General features: G+C 38.8%; 1 protein-coding gene and 1 long non-coding RNA gene across 2 annotated transcripts in view; one reads left to right on the top strand and one right to left on the bottom strand.

The window, feature by feature from the left end:
* The window catches only part of LOC116691164 (uncharacterized), a 631246-nt gene that overhangs the window by 9449 nt on the left and 603190 nt on the right, over positions 1 to 18607 (top strand). The gene's annotated exons all lie outside the window — the stretch shown is intronic.
* Positions 1301 to 18607, bottom strand: part of LOC116691156 (fatty acid 2-hydroxylase) — a 60102-nt gene continuing 42795 nt past the window's right edge. Inside the window, exons 3-7 of the mRNA XM_032518533.1 lie at positions 8095 to 8237; positions 6968 to 7068; positions 4892 to 5064; positions 4069 to 4321; positions 1301 to 3585 (exon numbers count right to left, since the gene is read on the bottom strand). Coding sequence (XP_032374424.1) covers positions 3518 to 3585; positions 4069 to 4321; positions 4892 to 5064; positions 6968 to 7068; positions 8095 to 8237 — 738 coding nt within the window. The 3' untranslated portion in view covers positions 1301 to 3517. The remainder of the gene's footprint in view (positions 3586 to 4068; positions 4322 to 4891; positions 5065 to 6967; positions 7069 to 8094; positions 8238 to 18607) is intronic.

Genomic DNA, 18607 nt, shown 5'->3' with positions numbered 1-18607 from the left:
TAATTCTTTCACTTTATTGGGGATAACAAACGTGTATGGTAGAAGCCATGTTGATTCCCAGTGAATGTTGAAATATAAAGAGTTCCAAACTAATTTTCCTCGTGGAGTGATTTTCCTTTTGCTGTAGAAGTAATTCCTTATACGTTTATTGGTACACTTATGACTTTTAATGTTTATTCCATCAACAAAGAAGGTCGGATCCCATTCTTGACTCTCTGAGTGACATTTCATTAGTTGAAGAATTCCACTAGGTATAGCATTTATTACCATTTGATATTTTCTTTAGGTGATAAGACCATTGAGTGTAAAATTGGTGGACAGAGCACGTGTGACGTTGCCCATTGGTTTGTGGAGATCTGTTATCCGTAGGAGAGTTTGCCATTATGGACACAGCCATACTGGTTGCAGATGTGAGGATTTTAGACGAGAGGGAGGAGTGAGGGAGGAGCCTTTACACTCTATGTTACATGACACACTTTCACTGGCATTAACATCATAGCCACGACCTGTTCTGTGTTGCAGAAGACTTAAAACTAACAAGTGAGACCATAAACTCATTATGAAAATGTTTACTGAGGTAATAAATCAAGTAAGAAGTGGGTCACGTTCTCACAGACTTCTACAGAAACCGACCCCGACCACTTGTCGCCCCCTGCTGGAATTCAGATAGGTTACAGGTTTAAGGCATTTCCTTATTTGCAGCATTTTGCCGAACCGAATGCTTTGTCCACTGTTAAGTAACTCATGTCTAGTTTTTGTGCACTTCCTGTTTTATTTTGTATTCACTTTTCTTCTCGTTTCAGACCCTGACTTTTGATTTTTATCTTCTAAGTCAGCGCTTTTCTTTATTTGAACTATTTGCCAAGTAAATATTTTGTTAAACTTTCTTCTGTTTAACGAGTCGTGCATTTGAGTCCACCAGTGTTGTGTCTAAGGTCGTATCCTATACAGTCTGAGTAAGACCCCTTCTTACCATAGAGACTCATAACAAAGGACTTACAGTCTATGCTCTTGTGCTGCTTTTGGATGTTCATGCGAAATAATTGCCGAACCTAAAAACGTGGAATATCATTTCACTGATGAAAATGTGTTAGATTGTTCTACTTTCATGAACATGGGGAATTCAATAGCCTATCACGAGAGGTAACGTTAACCCTTCTTTTAAGACAATATAATTAAATGTTGTAAATTTAATTTGTAAAATTGTAATAAAGTCTATATAAATTAATAATCTAATTTATGAGTGCCCCTATAAATGTAATAACCAGCAATCAAACAAAAAGTGCAAGACAGACGGACATCAGAATTATACAGGCTTTTTTATTATTATTTACAAATAGGCCAGCATTTGCATAGACATTTACAATTCCAAAATAAAAGTTATAATACATATTATAGTAAACAGATCTAGGAAATTGTACGCTGCATAATTTAGCAACAGGAAAAGTTCACCAGTCAGAATCAAGGCTTACAAGCTATGGTCCTTTATCTGTATCATATAAATATACCTATATAAGATGAGTATGTAATTTATTCCAACGGGTGAATCATTTCACTTTGCCAAGCAGCCAACACAATCAGTATGCATTATTTCACTAATTATCACTATTATGGTGTTCACTATCTTCATCATCACCAACATTTTTTTGGTTCTTTGTGAAGCAATGGCTTTGTGATACATATTCATTATATTAAATATTTTTTTCATGATGCTTTAAACATTGATATCAACTGGACAGTGTAAGACAGACAGTGTTATGGTTTTATATAAACAATGTTTGACATTTTGGTGCAGTTGTAGCTTAATCCTGCGAGCCCTGGTGAAACCTATTCAACTGGTTTTTATAAGAAAGAGTTTTGGTGACATACAGTATAGTCCTCTTAAGGTTTATCTGAAGACATAATTATTATTGCAGCACTGAATGTTAAGAAAAAAAAAAGATTTGCAAATAAAACAATTTTAGTGCATTATTATTTTACTATTCTTAGATTATTATTATTAAAATAGTCTTCATGTTATTTCACATCTGTAAGAATGTATGTACATATATATTATGTAGCAGAGTCTTTCTTTAAACTAGAAAAGTGGATAAAAAAATGATTTTCTGCCGTTGTAGTATATTCCCACTGTGCTCTACATATTTATATAAATGGTTTTAATTAAGTATCTTCTGCTGTAGTTATTAGTGTAGTTGTCGAGTGTTTGGAAGAGACATTTTAAGGATCCGCAAGTCACTATCAAGACGTGCTGCTGTCCAGTCAGATGGCTGATCCATCGTCATCCTGCGGGGATCTGCAGGGCCACTAAAGACACTGGCTTTATTAGAATGGAGAGAGACCTGGAGGGGGGTCTGGTAAAATAAACCCTGTGACCTTTGACCCAGAGATCCCCACAGCAGGAAGTCTGACAGGCTGGCTTCATGCCTTTAACTCTGTCCCTCAAACGCTCTACATCCATCCATCTTTACATCTACATGTATTTTCATAATGTCTAACCAATAAGAAAATATCTGCTCTCTCTGACAAAAGCTGGTGCAAAAAGAATCTCCTCCTCTGTATAAAGCATCTTACAAAATAGTTTTCTACATCTTTGTTGTATCATTAATGACAAAAAGAAAAGAAGATGGAGGAAATATTACAAAAGACTCGCAAAAATATATCTCCACATTCCAGGCTCTGCTTAACATGACATCAACAGTACATTGCATTAGTGCCCTACAGTATACTTTCATATCTGCAGCTTTGCTGATAATAAATGAAATCTAAATGGCCAAATAAATCGCAGCATGTTCAGCTATCTGAAACCAAATGTTATTGGTTCACAGCTGTTTAAAAACTACAGTAAGGCCAAACATGGCGGAGGGAACTTCTGTTGACCGTTACAAACTTGCAGTGCAACAGAGTGTAGCAGCGCATCTGGGTAGCTTAGTGATCGACGGCAAAAAGAGAAGAAGTGATGAGTTAATGTGGAGGAAGGATACAGATGTTTCTTTCCTGAGTTGGTTTACCAGTTTTTGAGTTTTGAATGTGCAGTGTTCTACAGCAACAAAGAAAACATGTAATTCCTTCAAATTCAATTTAACCACAACTATCCATGTGCTTATGCTTGTTGGTGTGCAAGTTTTCTCTTCATAGCCCACCTCCTAGCTGTACATGAATGGGTATCAGGTGATGATTTGGCGGGTGAGGTCAGTGCTGTGAGGAGCACAGCAGTAGTAAATGTTGGTTTGGTTATAAAAAATGGCACAAAAAGGCCTTACAACTGTGCAGCAATGATCACAGTGTGGTAACAGTGCGGACTGGTCCACAAATAAACAAAACGCAAAAATGTGTGGTTGGCTGGAGTAAAAAAGCAGGATGATATGTGATATAGTATGGGTGCAATGAATTAGTTGCAATGGCCAAGGAGTCAGCAGAAGTGGAACCTCCTCCTTTGTCTTGTTTCCTTATAGGATGTGGGCTGGTTGCTCAGGAGGGTTGATAAGTCCTATGGCCCTTCAGGAGAGCCATTTCTGCGTTAGAATTTCTCATCAGGGATGACTGTTTTGAAGGGGTGGTCCCAGAACGTGGTGGTGATTCCAAAACCTGGACAGAGAAAAATAGATTACATTAGATAGATCAGTCAAAAACAGAAGCAAGGAGAATCAAACCTAATTATTCCATAGTATCTTCCTTGGTCCAAGGCCTATGTGTGTTTAGGTGTAGTAATTTCAATAGCCACATTACAAAAGTCAGCCTATTATCACCTTAAGAATATATCAGGGGTTAAAGGATTTATGTCTCAGCTGGATTTAAAAAAAAAAAAAAACTTGTCCTTGATTTGATCTTCAGTAGACTTGACTACTTTAACAATGTCTCCCTAAAAAATCAACTGCAGCTGATTCAGAACTCTGCTGCTGGAGTCGTCACTAAGATCAAGTTTACTGGATCACTCCAGTTCTGAGGTCTTTACACTGGCTTCCTGTGTCTCAAAAGAATTGAATTCTAAATACTACTGTTGGTTTATGACAATGAATGGACCTCTCAGGTCGTCTGGGATCGGTCTGCTTTCTGGTTTCCAGAGCTCACCTGCTCTCTGGTGCTCGAAGTGGTGTTTGACGTGGTAGGCCTTCAGGTTGTACATATACGAGCCTCTCTTTGGTGAGCCGTAGTGAAGGTAGTAGTGGATCATATCATACACCACGTAGCCACACAGTCCTCCGACAAACACTGATGTCCCGATGATGACTGGCAACGTGCTACAGAGGAACAGATAGAAACCTCCCACCATTAAGGAGGCCAGGCCGGGGGGGAAGACCAGCCGAGAGCCGTCAAACGGAGACTGTGGAGACAGACATCATACACTGAGACATTTGACTTTATGAATACTATTTAAGTAGTTTTACATTTTTATTTCCAAATTGTATATACATTTGTACAATCTTCCCATTTATCTATATTTTTGGAATATTTGTTCTTGTATTCTATCCTATTTATTATTTCTTGTATATTCTGCATGTGTGCTGAGTCTATTTAATCTAATTTAATTATACAGAGAAGAAACAGACAGAAACTACCACAAAAAAATGAATTATTTAACACAAATTGACAGTCCTGTATCTGTATTTTTTTCGGGGTTTCAAAAGCACAAAATGCATTTGTTTGTTTTAAGAAAATCATAATCATTGATGTTAATTCTAAATAGTGATAATCCTCCATTTGCATTCAGAAAACAGAAGTCAATGTGAAACTGACACTATGAGGAATAGGAAGACAGTTGTTTCACCAATATAACGCTATTCATTGACTGTGCCATAAAGTATGCATAATAAAAAAAGTTTATGATAGAACCAGTTTAAGGTCCGTGAGACCTGCCCTGTCCCTCAGCCTCAGTGGCGTTGTGTGTTTGTACCTTGTGGTGCTGTCCATGCAGGAGGAAGTGCAGAGTGATGAGGTAGTAGTTATGAGCTGGAGGTTTCATGTGAAAGACAAAGCGATGGATGCAGTACTCGACCAATGACCACAAGAACCAGCCCAACAAAAAGAGCAGCGGGAAAAAGTGCTCATGGATCGGGATAGAGAAGTCTGGGAACACACACACACACACACACACACACACACACACATACACACATATTTGCATACTGTAGATATATACACAAATTAACTGGGCATGAAAATGAAGATAACAAAGATGTATTGTTGTGTGCCAGAGATGGGAAGTAACAAAGTACAAATACTTCGTTACTGTACTCAAGTAGATTTTTCAGATATTTTTACTTTACTTTAGTATTTATTTTTGTGGCGACTTTTTACTTCTACTCCTTACATTTTAACACAAATATCGGTACTTTCTACTCCTTACATTTTACAAAACTGGCTCGTTACTTTAGTTTTGTACAAGAGGTTGTCATGTCGGACAATAGCGCGGACACGCGCTACACAGAGAAAAAAGTGAGAGAAATGAAAAGGGGACTAGCTGTCAATCAGCTGATAATCAGCTGAGATTGTGTGTGTGCCTCCTTGAGAACTGTAAGTCGTATAACTCATGTTGTCAGTCACTTAAGCCTGTTACTGGTCAATAGTTCTTCACATTTAAAGTTAGCTAGTGGTTTTGGTGTGTTCTTCACCTGTTAGCTGGGTTGCACGTTGGTCTTAATGAAGCATCAACAGTTTCAACAGCTTCAACTTCAGATACTGTAATTCAATTGACAAGTGGATGGAAACTTAGCTAGAGAGAAGTCGTCTCTGTCTGTTTTAACAGACGCACCTGGGGCCAAGTTGGAAACCAGAATCAGCTTTAATCCTGTCCTAATCTAGTCCTCAACTTTCACATCATTTCACTGGAGTTATCCTTATTATTGTTCACGTCATCAATACCATATTCAGTCTAAGTGGATGGGAATACATCTACTGTACGTTGCATTTGACGCACGACTAAGACAACTCAACAGATTCTGCTTTCTGCATTAATTCACAGCAAAGCATTGTGCCTTGATGTTAACGTTAGCACATAGTAGCATGGATGCCGCTAACGTTAGCACATAGTAGTATGGAGGGCGCTAACGTTAGCACATAGTAGCATGGATGGCGCTAACGTTAGCACATAGTAGTATGGAGGGCGACATGATTGAAAATGAAGAAAACAGCAAGACATTCCCATCATCCTCAACCTTATCTGAGAGAGATGTTTGAGACAGTAGACATCAAGAAGGACTCCTGGCCAATGTGCTGGGGACCTTCTTAATTAATGTCTGTTTAGTCATTCATATTTTAACCATTTATTTTCTTTCCAGAAGCCATATTTGAGCGCACTCACGTACATGTAGATTAATTTAAATGTTAGGGAGAAGATAACAAATAGAAACTGGATCTGTGAATTCTCACAGAATCACAACTGAATTCATATCTTGCTAATGAGTCAGAATCTTATTGACCTGGAGTCTCAGTTTCTGTCATAATAATCATATATGTTATGTTTTAGGCCTATTGGCAGACATCCATTTAAAATGTAGCCATTGCCATATAAAGACTTTGTTCTCCATGTCCACTGAAGTTCCTCAACATGCTCTCTGGTAACATTTGTGTGCTCCAGGTAGCTTTGCATAAAACATTGTTGTCATTCGCAAGGCTACTTTTACTTGTATACTTTAAGTAAATTTCCTAGCCTGTACTTTGTTACTTTTACTTGAGTAAAGAAGTTTAATCAGTACTACTTTTACCAGAGTATTTTTTAACACAAGTATCTGTACTTCTACTTAAGTACGGAAAGTGAGTACTTTTCCCATCTCTGTTGTGTGCGTACAAAACTGAGAATGTGGATGGGAACTAAACTGAAAATGAAAGTGTTCAAGAATGTCTGGTGCTAAGGTTTTCATAATGTCAACATGCATTGTAATATGGCTGTGTGTGAAGGCAGGCACGTGTGTGTGTGTGTGTGTTTGTGTGTGTGTGTGTGTGTGTGTGTGTGTGTGTGTGTGTGTTATACCTGAAGTGAGTTCTAGCTTGGTGGTGCCCTTAGCCAGGGTGGTGTAGCAGTGCCAAGTGAAATACAGCACAACAGGAATCCACACCACTGGCACCCAGTACCTGTAGCAAGAGAGCATATAGCAATACGGTCATACTCTTAATCTTTTTAATAAAATAAATGTCCTTTCTACCATGTTTGTTTCATATTTTCTACTCTATCATATTAAGGGTGATGCAGCCAAATGGCCAGGTGAACAGGGATCTTAGACAAGCTGAAAAAACTGAAGAAGGTAAAGTGAAAAATGAATGTTCTGTGTTCCCGTAATAGGGACTCTGAAGCTGATCTTGAAACCACCAGCCTCTCCAGTGTAGCTGCTTGTTGAACTTGACGGCTGTGTGACTGTGGGGAATTGTATGATAGTGAATGAAGGTGAAACAGATCTTAAGCTATCAGTGTTAAAATAGGCTAAGGAATCACTGTCAAAAACTGTTTGAATGTTAGTATAGTGGTTCCCAAACTTGTTTTGTCTGACGCACCCCCACAGCCCATGTCCCAAATGTATTAATAAAGGGACACCGTTATCTATGATCAGTACAATACTACTGGTTGGGAATTAGTGAACAGACACAATAGCAGAGTCAACAAGTCCCCTGCTGCAGCAACACTTCAATTGCAAAAACTGCAGAATCGGCTTACATCAAACTTATAAGGGCACCTGAGAATTTCACACATTCATATGTGGAAACCTCAGCAATGGACAAAGATGTAAAAATCAAGCCAAGTTTTGTTTTCAAGTCTATGAAACTGAATGCATATTTCATAAATATCATATTGACTGTACACTCACACAAATGTACCCACACGCACACACTCACAGGAGGTGGGCTATGGAGAGAAAGAGAGGGACACACGCACATCAACAGGCACACATTCAAGCATGTGCACATCTACTGTATGTCTTATGAGTGTTGTGGTTACATTTCATTTGAAATAATTACATCATTCCTCTATCGCTGTAAAATACTGTAAAGCACATTCAAAATTCTTTCCCTGGTTCCTAAATACACATATACATTTATAGCCACATATACCAGAGAAAACACACACACACACACACACACACACACACGTGTGGTGTCTTTTACCATGAAGTCTTGGTGCTGGCCTCCAGGAAGGGGTTTCCAAACAGTCTGATTGGTCTGTCGACTGGCTGGTGAACCCACGCATCATATTTCTCTCTGAGGTGGCCCACCTGCCATGCCAGCGGCTTCCGCCAGTCCACCAAATCCTGTAGAGAGACACACCAATTACCTGTATATTCTATACAGGTAAATGTGACGGTGCTTTAGAAAAGCACACAGAACAGTGTTAAATCAGAAACCTCGTTGCATCCACCAGGTGGTGGCAGAGAGTTTAAAACTGAGGAAGTGCTCTAAGACTTGTCAAACCAGGGGTGACTGCTTGTATGTTTGATTGTGTTTTGTTAATGGGAGTAGAATTGACAATTCTGAATTTAAACACCAAGAGAGTGAGCTATGTCTGTAGGCTCATGCTTTACAGCCACACATGAGACACGTAGCTCTGGTGTGGATGATAGTTTCACACTCCTCAGTGGTCAGTTGTGTAATATCCATAGGATAGGTGAGTACAGTAAAAGCATGACCAGAGGAGAATAGATCACAGTTGACAAGTTTTTCTTAATTTCAATGGTATTACTCCTATTACTAATGGTATTATATGGTCCCAACTGACACACCGCTAAATGGGGTTTATTGTGTATTATTGAGGAATTATGATTATTGCCAGAGAGCTGGTGCTTCCCTTATGAAACCCCTCCGAGGACATTTGTGTCAGGCACGGACTGACACAGGGACCAAAGGTTGATTGCCTAGGAGGATTAAAAGTAATTACAGGTTACAGCCTATATGACAACCTGCCCTGATAGACACAAAAACAACCTCAGCAGTTAAATTCTACCACACAATGTGTAGCCACTGTGACAGTTTAGCATGGAATGGCACTTTTGCTGGGACTGAGTGGTCAGCTACCAGTTACACAACTGTAGTGTTTACCAACATCAAAGCATTGCACCCATCTCCCATGTCTTTTAATTCCTCTGTTTACTGAGGACAAAGTGGTAATGCAGCTTATTCTGCATTTGTGCTGACAGCAGTAATGGTGTGCAGTACATTGTATAAGGCTACAACAATAATAACCACAGTCTGCAGAAAAAGAAAGAAACATTGGGTAAAACATACAGTACATGAAATAAACTTAATTAGTATTTTTCTTAATTCATATTTGACACAAAATCTAGAAAAAAAAATCTTAAAACTACTTTGTCAAATTGTGCACAGCAGCTACATAATGCAGACCTCAGTGAACATGTGGTGTATGTATCTGTCTGTTTTGGCTTTGTATTTATCATAAATAAAGATAAAGATAACTACTTGTTAGTATTATATAAAAGGCTGCACCCTGAACTTAAGCTTTGTTGTGTGTGCCAAGTCATATTGCAATTAAAAAAAAGAAGTGAAATCGCTTGTCACATGGTAAAGAGAAGTGCACTTGTGACAAGGGGAATTTTTCACAAACAAGTGATTTTTAATTTATTAGAGGCACAGAACGCCACACAGCAACTTTTCAGCATTGTTCCAAGCAAAAAATGATCATAAATATGACAAAGGGTAAAGATTTATCGCTAAAAATTAATTAACTAATGGTTTGTTTTCTCCAATGGCATAAACCAAAATTCTGTTTTAGTGGGTGTTGCCAGTAATGCCGTCCAAGTCTATCCAAAATGTGTATTATATTCAGATCTGCCACCCCACTTTAAAATCCTGGAATCATCCCTGTTACCAGTTTGCCTTTGGATTGCAACAATACAATTAAAAAAAACAAGGTTTAACTGAAAAAAGTGGCTACTTCTTTTTTTTCATTAGTGAAATAATATCGCTTGAAGAAAGAAGTGTGATATATATACATAGAAGATAATTACATACAGACAAGGCAACTACTAGTTGGTGTGAATTGTTGTCCTGACATCACGTCACGTTTACTTTAAAAACGTCCTCACATGCCATTCTATCTTCTATGAGTTTTGTCTTGTATTTTGTGTAATGTGGCTTTTTAGTACTTTGTGGCTTATATTGTACAGCAGCTTTGTTTTTGTCTTTTTTTTTTAAATTACTAGGCGGAATAGCACAAAACAACAGCACTGCAACCAGATGCATTCACATTGTTTTCAACAGTTTTTTTTTTAAATGGCCTGATTGTTTTGTTTGGATATTTATTTTACGGTTGCTTGGTGGTTTGGTGTAAACATTAGGCACCATGTTGTGTGCTTTTTCCTCCATGGCTCATGTATTTTACACATGGGTTGGGTTATTGAAATCAAATTGCACTAAAGCTCAGTAATGGGAGTGCCCAAAGCACATTTTGTATTTTATAGCCACAACAAATCACTCAAACTGGTAGTACAAGGATTTAATAATTAATTGTATGGCAACAACTGACTGATTCTTCATTTCTATGAAGACAGAAACACTGTGAAGTCATTAAGGAACGCCCAGTCAAGGTTAGGTTTACGATGAGAGAGGTGCATTTTATTCAACAGACTGATGCCTGGCAACATTGTTGAATCTGTCATCACAATGTGTTCAAGGACCTAAGCCCAGTTTCAGAAACCTGTCAGCTGTTCATATGAAAGGTGCGCAAAGCTTCAAACAATAAAGAAAGAAAATTATTTAAAAGTGCCTATTGGTGCTTATATTGTTCACTGCTGGCTACAAGTTAGCAATCAAACACAACAAAGGCTGTCACTTGAATGGCATTTTGAGCTAACGTTAGCAATCAAACAACCATAGATAGATAAAACATTTTTGAAATGGCTAGTAGCTTAGCTACAAGTTAGCATCAAACACAACAAAGGCTTTCAGTTGAATGGCGTTTTGAGCTATTGTTAGCAATCAAACAATCTTAGATAGCTAAAACGTATTTGAAATGATTCCCATCTTCTGTTATTGTTTGTAATGAGAAAAGTTTATTATTTGATGGATTTCACAAATTTCAGTATGACACGTTATGCCGTAAAACGTTTAAATCTGAGCATGCGCGACTCAAATCTGCACTCAACTCACATCTGGGAGTAACAGTAACTTTCAGTTGGTGTTGTGTCCAGCGGCCCCTCTGGACAAAAGCTGTAGTGTTTTTACCAAACCTGCTGTTGTAAAGGTATTTTCTTTACTGTGATGTACTGCCCACTGTAGAATACTGAGTTAGCGTTACGGTGAGGTCATATAGTTGCGATGAATGTTGTGCTCGGACAGAAAGTAATTAATTTACAATAAGAGAATACATTATGCATTTCAAGTGTTGCTGCTTTGGCCTACTTTGGATGTATCATGAGGTAAACCAGGTATCACTGTCACTGTGTCACGAGCAAAAGCATTAACGTTACGAGTTGTAACAACCAATGTAATATAATTTAGATTTATATAACAAATTTCATGAAACCCAAGAACGCTTCACACAACTACAGGGGTGTGGAAATTGCAGCAAGATGCCAGAGACAATTTCTCATGTTGAGCACAAGAAAAGCGCGGCCCGTTTATTTTACAGGAAAAAAAACATAAAAACAGAATAAGGCGCTAAGCCTAATGCCAACCCCATAACGTCCCACGTCATCACGCATTCCCAACATGTAAAGGGGCCGTGCTCCCCGAACAGTTATCATTACCTGCGGTGACTAAAGGCAGTAAATGACATGTCTAATCAAAGGTGTGTGGAATTATGTATATCAATTTTACTACAGGGGGACAAGAAAAAATGAAATAGTAGGCCACAAACACACCACAAACACGGACTAAAAGGAATAAAACATCTGTGCTAAATGGAAGAGGGACGTTATTTAATGTCGGCTACTAACGTACAACCATAGTAATTTTATGAATGAAATAGACATCACAAAAAAACTTTCCATGCTGTTTTGAGTGAGACAGAGGTTTCTGAATGTCCTCTGCCTTCAGTCTCCAGGTGAGCTGTTAAAAATCTGCACGGCTCTCTACGTCACTAGTCGAGACGAGGTGGCTAACCGCAACACATGCTAGCGCTAGCATGCTAGCTCGTTCTCAATGGCAAAACACTGCTACAACACACAATAATTCACCATAATCAAATTTTCATCACAATCACGATTTTTACTTCCCACGATCAAATTTGCGTGATCGAGCGACTATTTTAAATGCGTCATTTCATAGAACGCTGAGTTTTTTGCAAAGCCAATCTACCGCTCCGTAAACCACTGTCTGCTCATGAGCCAGTCAGAGTTGTTCCCTGCACCGTGCAGCTTAGTTTCTAGATGTAGACAGTCACAGAGGACAGAGTAATGGGAGGAAAAGTCAACAGATAGCAGTCGGTTATACGGTTTACCAGTTTACTAGTAAACACAACATTTTGTCCCGTCTGTTGTTTTTCAGACAACAGCAGTGACCAGTGCTAGTCGGTGCTAGTTAGCGTCTGTTAGCTCACAGGGCTCGATTGGAGTATTAGTTTTCCTCTAGGTTGCACCGGTGCACCTAATGTCCTCGCCCCCGCTGCAATGTTTATAGGCTATCGATATGTTTTAATTCTTTGTTACATGACCCATTTCTTCTGTAAAGCCGTGCCTGTGTTGAATCTCTGCTCTACTCTCACACAGCGCCAGTCCACACTTCTGATATTCGTCTACAGTTTTAATTGTAACTAAAGCAGCTGTATATATAACTTATAAGTATCTTGGTATTGTTATTGATGACTGCCTATCTTTTAAGCCTCATGTTCACTGTCTAGTGAGAAAGTTGAGACTAAAATTGGGTTTTTACTTTCGAAATAAGCTGTGCTTTTCTTTTAATGTTAAAAAACGGTTAGTGGCATCAACTTTTTTAACTGTGCTGGATTATGGTGATATACTATATATGCATTCATCTGCTCAATGCCTTCAGATGATTGACGCAGCCTATCATGCATCGTTGAGATTTATTACTAATTGTAGAGTTCACACCCATCACTGTGAGCTGTATTCTCGTGTAGGGTGGTCTGCCTTGGCTACACGGAGGCTTTGTCATTGGTATACATTTATATATAAGGCTATTCTTGGTGCGCTTCCATCTTATTTATGTTCACTACTTATGAAGAAAAGTACTGGTCATTACTCTCTCCGTTCTCAGGCTGTTGTCTTGTTTTCTGTCCCACGTGTCAGTACTGAGCTGGGTAAAAAGGCCTTTGCTTACTCTGCTCCCTTTACATGGAATTTGCTGCAGAAGAACTTGAAACTTAGTAAATTGGTTCCTTTGAGTATTTTTAAGCTGAAAATGAGAAGCTTTGAGTTGGACTCCCTCACATGTCAATGTTTTAATTGAGATTTTATTGTAAGTGCATATTTGGTTTTCATGTGTGTGTCTTTGTATGTATGTAATGATGTGATGTAATTTTGATGCCTATCTTGGCCAGGTCTCCCTTGCAAAAGAGATTTTTAATCTCAATGGGTATTACCTGGTTAAATAAAGGATAAATAAAAAAAATAAAATATTGGTAAGCATTGGAGGCAAACCTGTATTTCCGCTGGTAAACTATCTGCTATTGCAACGGCCACGGTGAAAAACACAGAAGAAGTTATTGAATGCAACTAACTCCAGTTGGTAGAGTAACATACTGTGAGACGGATCCTTCTGGAACTGGGTGAGAGATGTGACCCATGGCCAGAATATCATATTTCATAAAAAGGCAGCGCAGTGACGATACAGACATTTCATATACACAATGTGTGCAACTCCACTGACCCGCCATTCGACCCATGATAGACCCATGATGGACCCATTCACTGTGAATCAGCCGTCACCGTGTGAGTAGCATAAACGTCCATCGCACTCCCCCTCTCTCCCTAGCTCTTTTTATCAGTTATTGTTGAAAACAAGGAGCTTTCTCAGAGATACATTTTAAAAAATCCTAGGTTATTTATTTCAGATAGCTAATTTTCATTAACATGTGTTGCAGCTGTATGTCTAAACAACATACAACTTCAACATAAGAAGAATGTAGCACAAAATGGATGTGAAAGCAGTTATAAATAGCCTATGTGACTATAATATTAGTTTTGGTTAAAATCAACAAATAATTTTGATAATAATCGTGATCACAATATTGATCAAAATAATCGTGATTATCATTTTGGCCGTAATCAAGCAGAGCTATCTGGTACAACCTCAAAATACAATTATGAACCTGAAAAGGAGCATAATATGGGCGCATTAATAAATCTTTTTCAGGTAATGTTCCTGGCCCAGTACCAGCTGTTACTACAACAGAAGACTTTACAATTATATAATAAAGCCTATATAAAGAAATCTTCTGCTACCCTTTACCTGCATGCTCACAAACACAGGCTTTTCCTGTGTTACTACAAAATCTGTGACCCGACAGAATGTGGGCTCTGTAGCCCGGTCTACCTGCCAAAAATAATTTTGTGACTTTGCGGGGGAAAACTGACCCGGGCAAAGGCATTAATAAAATCTAAATTTTTTTTTTTTTCACTCTTAATCTCGTTTGCATTAACAGGTCATTTATGATAATCAGATAAAAAATTACAAATTTAAATGTTACATATAGTCACTTCAAAGCTTTAGTGGGCAAAACCTTCCAATACATTCAAACCATTGCCAAATGAGTTGATACAAAGTTAAGTAAAGTATTAAGACTTTTAGTCTTTAGCTTTTAGCTCCACTTATTCTCAGTATGGCTATATTTAGAAAAGGGTGTCATCCGGCAGAAAATCAAGTGAAGATAATTAACTCTTCTGAAGAGTCAATTTTTTGTAATCCTCCGTGTCCTCCTTGGCTACAAGCAACTGCATGAAGGAGGGATGGAGGCGGTGCGCTTCCACGGTAGGCTTGTGTTGTGTGTGTGTGTGTGTGTGTGTGTGTGTGTGTGTCTGACCGTTTTCTTCTCATTACTTAGAATTCCTCATGGGGGAGACAGAAACGAAGCACCACCAACGCAATCTGACCGTAGGCATATTTCTGAAGGCATGTCCAAATAGAACACTACATGGGTGTCCAGGTTCTGGTAGCCTTCGCAACTCATTTGTAAATGCTTTGTAAAGAATAGAAAGGGCTCACTTTAGATAGGCTTACACAATATATTTAACTAACCAGCAGTCACTCCTGAATTAGTCATGGATTACATTATTGATAAGTTTTTGTCACAGATGTATTAACACCCCAGTTATTAGTTTAAGCCTATTTCTAAATACTTTTATTTAAGGCTTGAACAATGTAAGTCTAGATAGTCTATTAATCATTAACTTCCTAGTTTTAACCGACCGTATACATTCCAGAGTACCTAGTTAATAATTGTAGGCATAAATCACTTAAATAAAATAATATTTTTTTAATAATATTGAAATAAATAAATGGTTAATGCATAATTTATGAATTATTAAAAACATCAACTTATAAATGTTTTACATGGGCTTACTTACTATGAACAAAGAATTTACTAACTGTATTTACAAACGCTTTACTAATTAAAATGATATAGGAACTCTGCTTTACAAATGATAAAGAAAGAAAATACTAATAGTTTTTAGATATTTATAAAGGGAAAAGTATTTAATCTACAAATGGTTAGCACACTACTTATTAAGTGGTAAACTTTTATTTATAAACAATTTTTGAGAGACTTATTTACTCTGAACAAACCATTAAATGCTTTATTTATGAGAATTAACAAAGGAGCAATGCTTTGCAAATGATAAACAAAGCATTTTGTAATAGTCTGGTTTATAATGGGAAATTATTTAATTTAGAAATGGTTGTTTCATTATCTATAAAGTATAAATCATGTACTTACAAACATATTTTGTTAGATTGGCTTATTTACTATGAAAACATTAGGTTACTAATAAGTAACTAATGTTTAATAAATGAGGAATTGTGTGTAGTTATTATAAAGTGTTCATGTTATTTTAATGGAGCCAGACCAAGCCATCTTTTGGCTTTGAGACTGAGAAAACATGAAAAAGTTTTTATTTTTTTATTTATTTTATTAATTCAGGACAATGCACATTGATGAACCTGCACAACAGCACACGTAAATGTGCCAGATTGTAGCCCGAGGGCTAATTTCCATCTGCAGTCCAATAGGCAGGTTGAGAATATTATGGCCATTAAAACACCTCTGTGTACTTTGAGTGACAAGAATTCAAAGACTTTTTACTCTATCCTTTATAAGTCTGAAATCTCATTTGAGATCAGTGCATGTACACATTTTTTCAGGGACTCAATTTACCTTCTTTGTCTGACAACCACTCTGAATTGCTCAATGCCCCCATTTCCCTAGAAGAGTTACGGTTAGCCCTTGTTAACAAGAAGACAGGCAAGTCCCCAGGGTGGGATGGAATTCCACCAGAGTTTTATCTTGCTTTTTGGGATGAACTGGGCCGACCATTATTGGAAATGTTTAATACAGCTATTGTCAAAGGCAAATTCAATATTAATGATAACACCATAATTACAGTGCTTCCAACCAAATAAATATTTGAATCAATGTGGTAATTATAGACCTCTTTCCCTTCTTAAAGAAGATATTAAATAATTTGCTAAAGTGCTTGCAGCTCGATTAGAGGTACATCTAACAAAAGTTATAAATAATGGTCATAACCGGTTTTATTAAAACTCGACTAGCATCGGATAAAGTGTGTCACCTGCTGCACATTATTCATGCAGCAAGTAGCATAGACACAACCTGCTTGATTCTATCACTGGATGCCGAGAAACCATTTCATAGGTTGGAATGGGACTTTGGGCTACTTTGGCTACATTTTTCCATCACATTTTGTAATACAAATCATTGGATATCATTGTATGCTGATGATATCTTTCTCTACGTAGACAACACAGGTTTCTTAGTTCAACATTTGCTTTCTATATTTGATTCATTTAGCTTGTTTTCTTGTTACAAAATTAACTGGACAAAGTCAGCACTGATGTATTTAAATTCTGTTACATCTCAATCTCCCCTGCCCTCCCACATACCAATAGTCAAGAGTTTCAGGTATCTCAGTGTTGATATCTTTCCTTCTTTGCCTTCTATTCCATCCATCCATCTTCATCCGCTTTATCCGGTATCGGGTCGCGGGGGCAGCAGCTCCAGCAGGGGACCCCAAACTTCCCTTTCCCGAGCCACATCAACATGCTCCGACTGGGGGATCCCGAGGCGTTCCCAGGCCAGGTTGGAGATATAATCTCTCCACCCAGTCCTGGGTCTTCCCCGAGGCCTCCTCCCAGCTGGACGTGCCTAGAACACCTCCCTAGGGAGGCACCCAGGAGGCATCCTTACCACCTCAACTGGCTCCTTTCGACGCGAAGGAGCAGTGGCTCTACTCCGAGCTCCTCTCGGATGACTGAGCTTCTCACCCTATCTCTAAGGGAGACGCCAGCCACCCTCCTGAGGAAACCCATTTCGTCCGTTTGTACCCTGGATGTCGTTCTTTCGGTCATGACCCAGCCTTCATGACCATAGGTGAGGGTAGGAACGAAAATTGCCCGGTAGATCGAGAGCTTTGCCTTCTGGCTCAGCTCTCTTTTCGTCACAACGGTGCGATAAACGGAATGTAATACCGCACCGGTTGCTCCGATTCTCCGACCAATCTCACGCTCCATGGTCCCCTCACTCGCGAACAAGACCCCAAGGTACTTAAACTCCTTCACTTGGGGTAAGGACTCATTCCCCACCCGAAGAAAGCACTCCATCGGTTTCCTGCTGAGAACCATGGCCTCAGATTTAGAGGTGCTGATCCTCATCCCAGCCGCTTCACAATCGGCTGCGAACCGATCCAGTGAGTGCTGAAGGTCACAGACCGATGATGCCATCAGGACCACATCATCCGCAAAAAGCAGCGATGAGATCCCGAGCCCACCGAACTGCAACCCCTCCCCGCCCCGACTACGCCTCGATATCCTGTCCATAAATATTACAAACAGGATTGGTGACAAAGCGCAGCCCTGGCGGAGGCCAACCCTCACCTGGAACGAGTCCGACTTACTGCAGAGAACCCGGACACTGCCTTCTATTGCAGCACAAAATTTTCAAGGTTTATAAAAGCGTATAGAGAAGGACTTTGAACGTTGTAAAATCTCCCAAATGCACTTTAAGTCCTGTGGTATCATAAGGGGACGTGTGGTAGAGGGACGCTATGTTCCTCTACAGGAGTGTCTACCCCATTACAAGATGGCCACCACCCGAAATACAGGTCCCAGAACGCACCGCACAGGGGACGTGCAAATGCCTTAGTCCCTTGATCAAAGCAGGTGCTCAGGCACAGAGTGAACAAAGAGAGCAGAGGCAGAGTGCAAAAAGAGTTTGTGGAGAGACCAACATTATAAAAGAACCTAAGTTTCCAGGACTTTGTGAATATATTTGGTTTTGTATTGGACTATTTTCTAAAAAAGGCTGTTCTAAAATAAAAACTTTAGTTCGCTTGCAATCATGTTTTGGCTGTTCTACCGCCCTACACCCCACCTGCGGCAAACAAAAACCTCTCATGACATCACAGCACGTATGTCAATAGTTAAAATGGATGTACCACCTTGTGGATTTACTGTTTTGCATTGAACTATTTTC

The sequence above is a fragment of the Etheostoma spectabile genome, chromosome 6 (genome assembly GCF_008692095.1).
Source record: "Etheostoma spectabile isolate EspeVRDwgs_2016 chromosome 6, UIUC_Espe_1.0, whole genome shotgun sequence".
NCBI lineage: Eukaryota > Metazoa > Chordata > Actinopteri > Perciformes > Percidae > Etheostoma > Etheostoma spectabile.
This window is presented reverse-complemented; position numbering and strand designations above follow the sequence as displayed.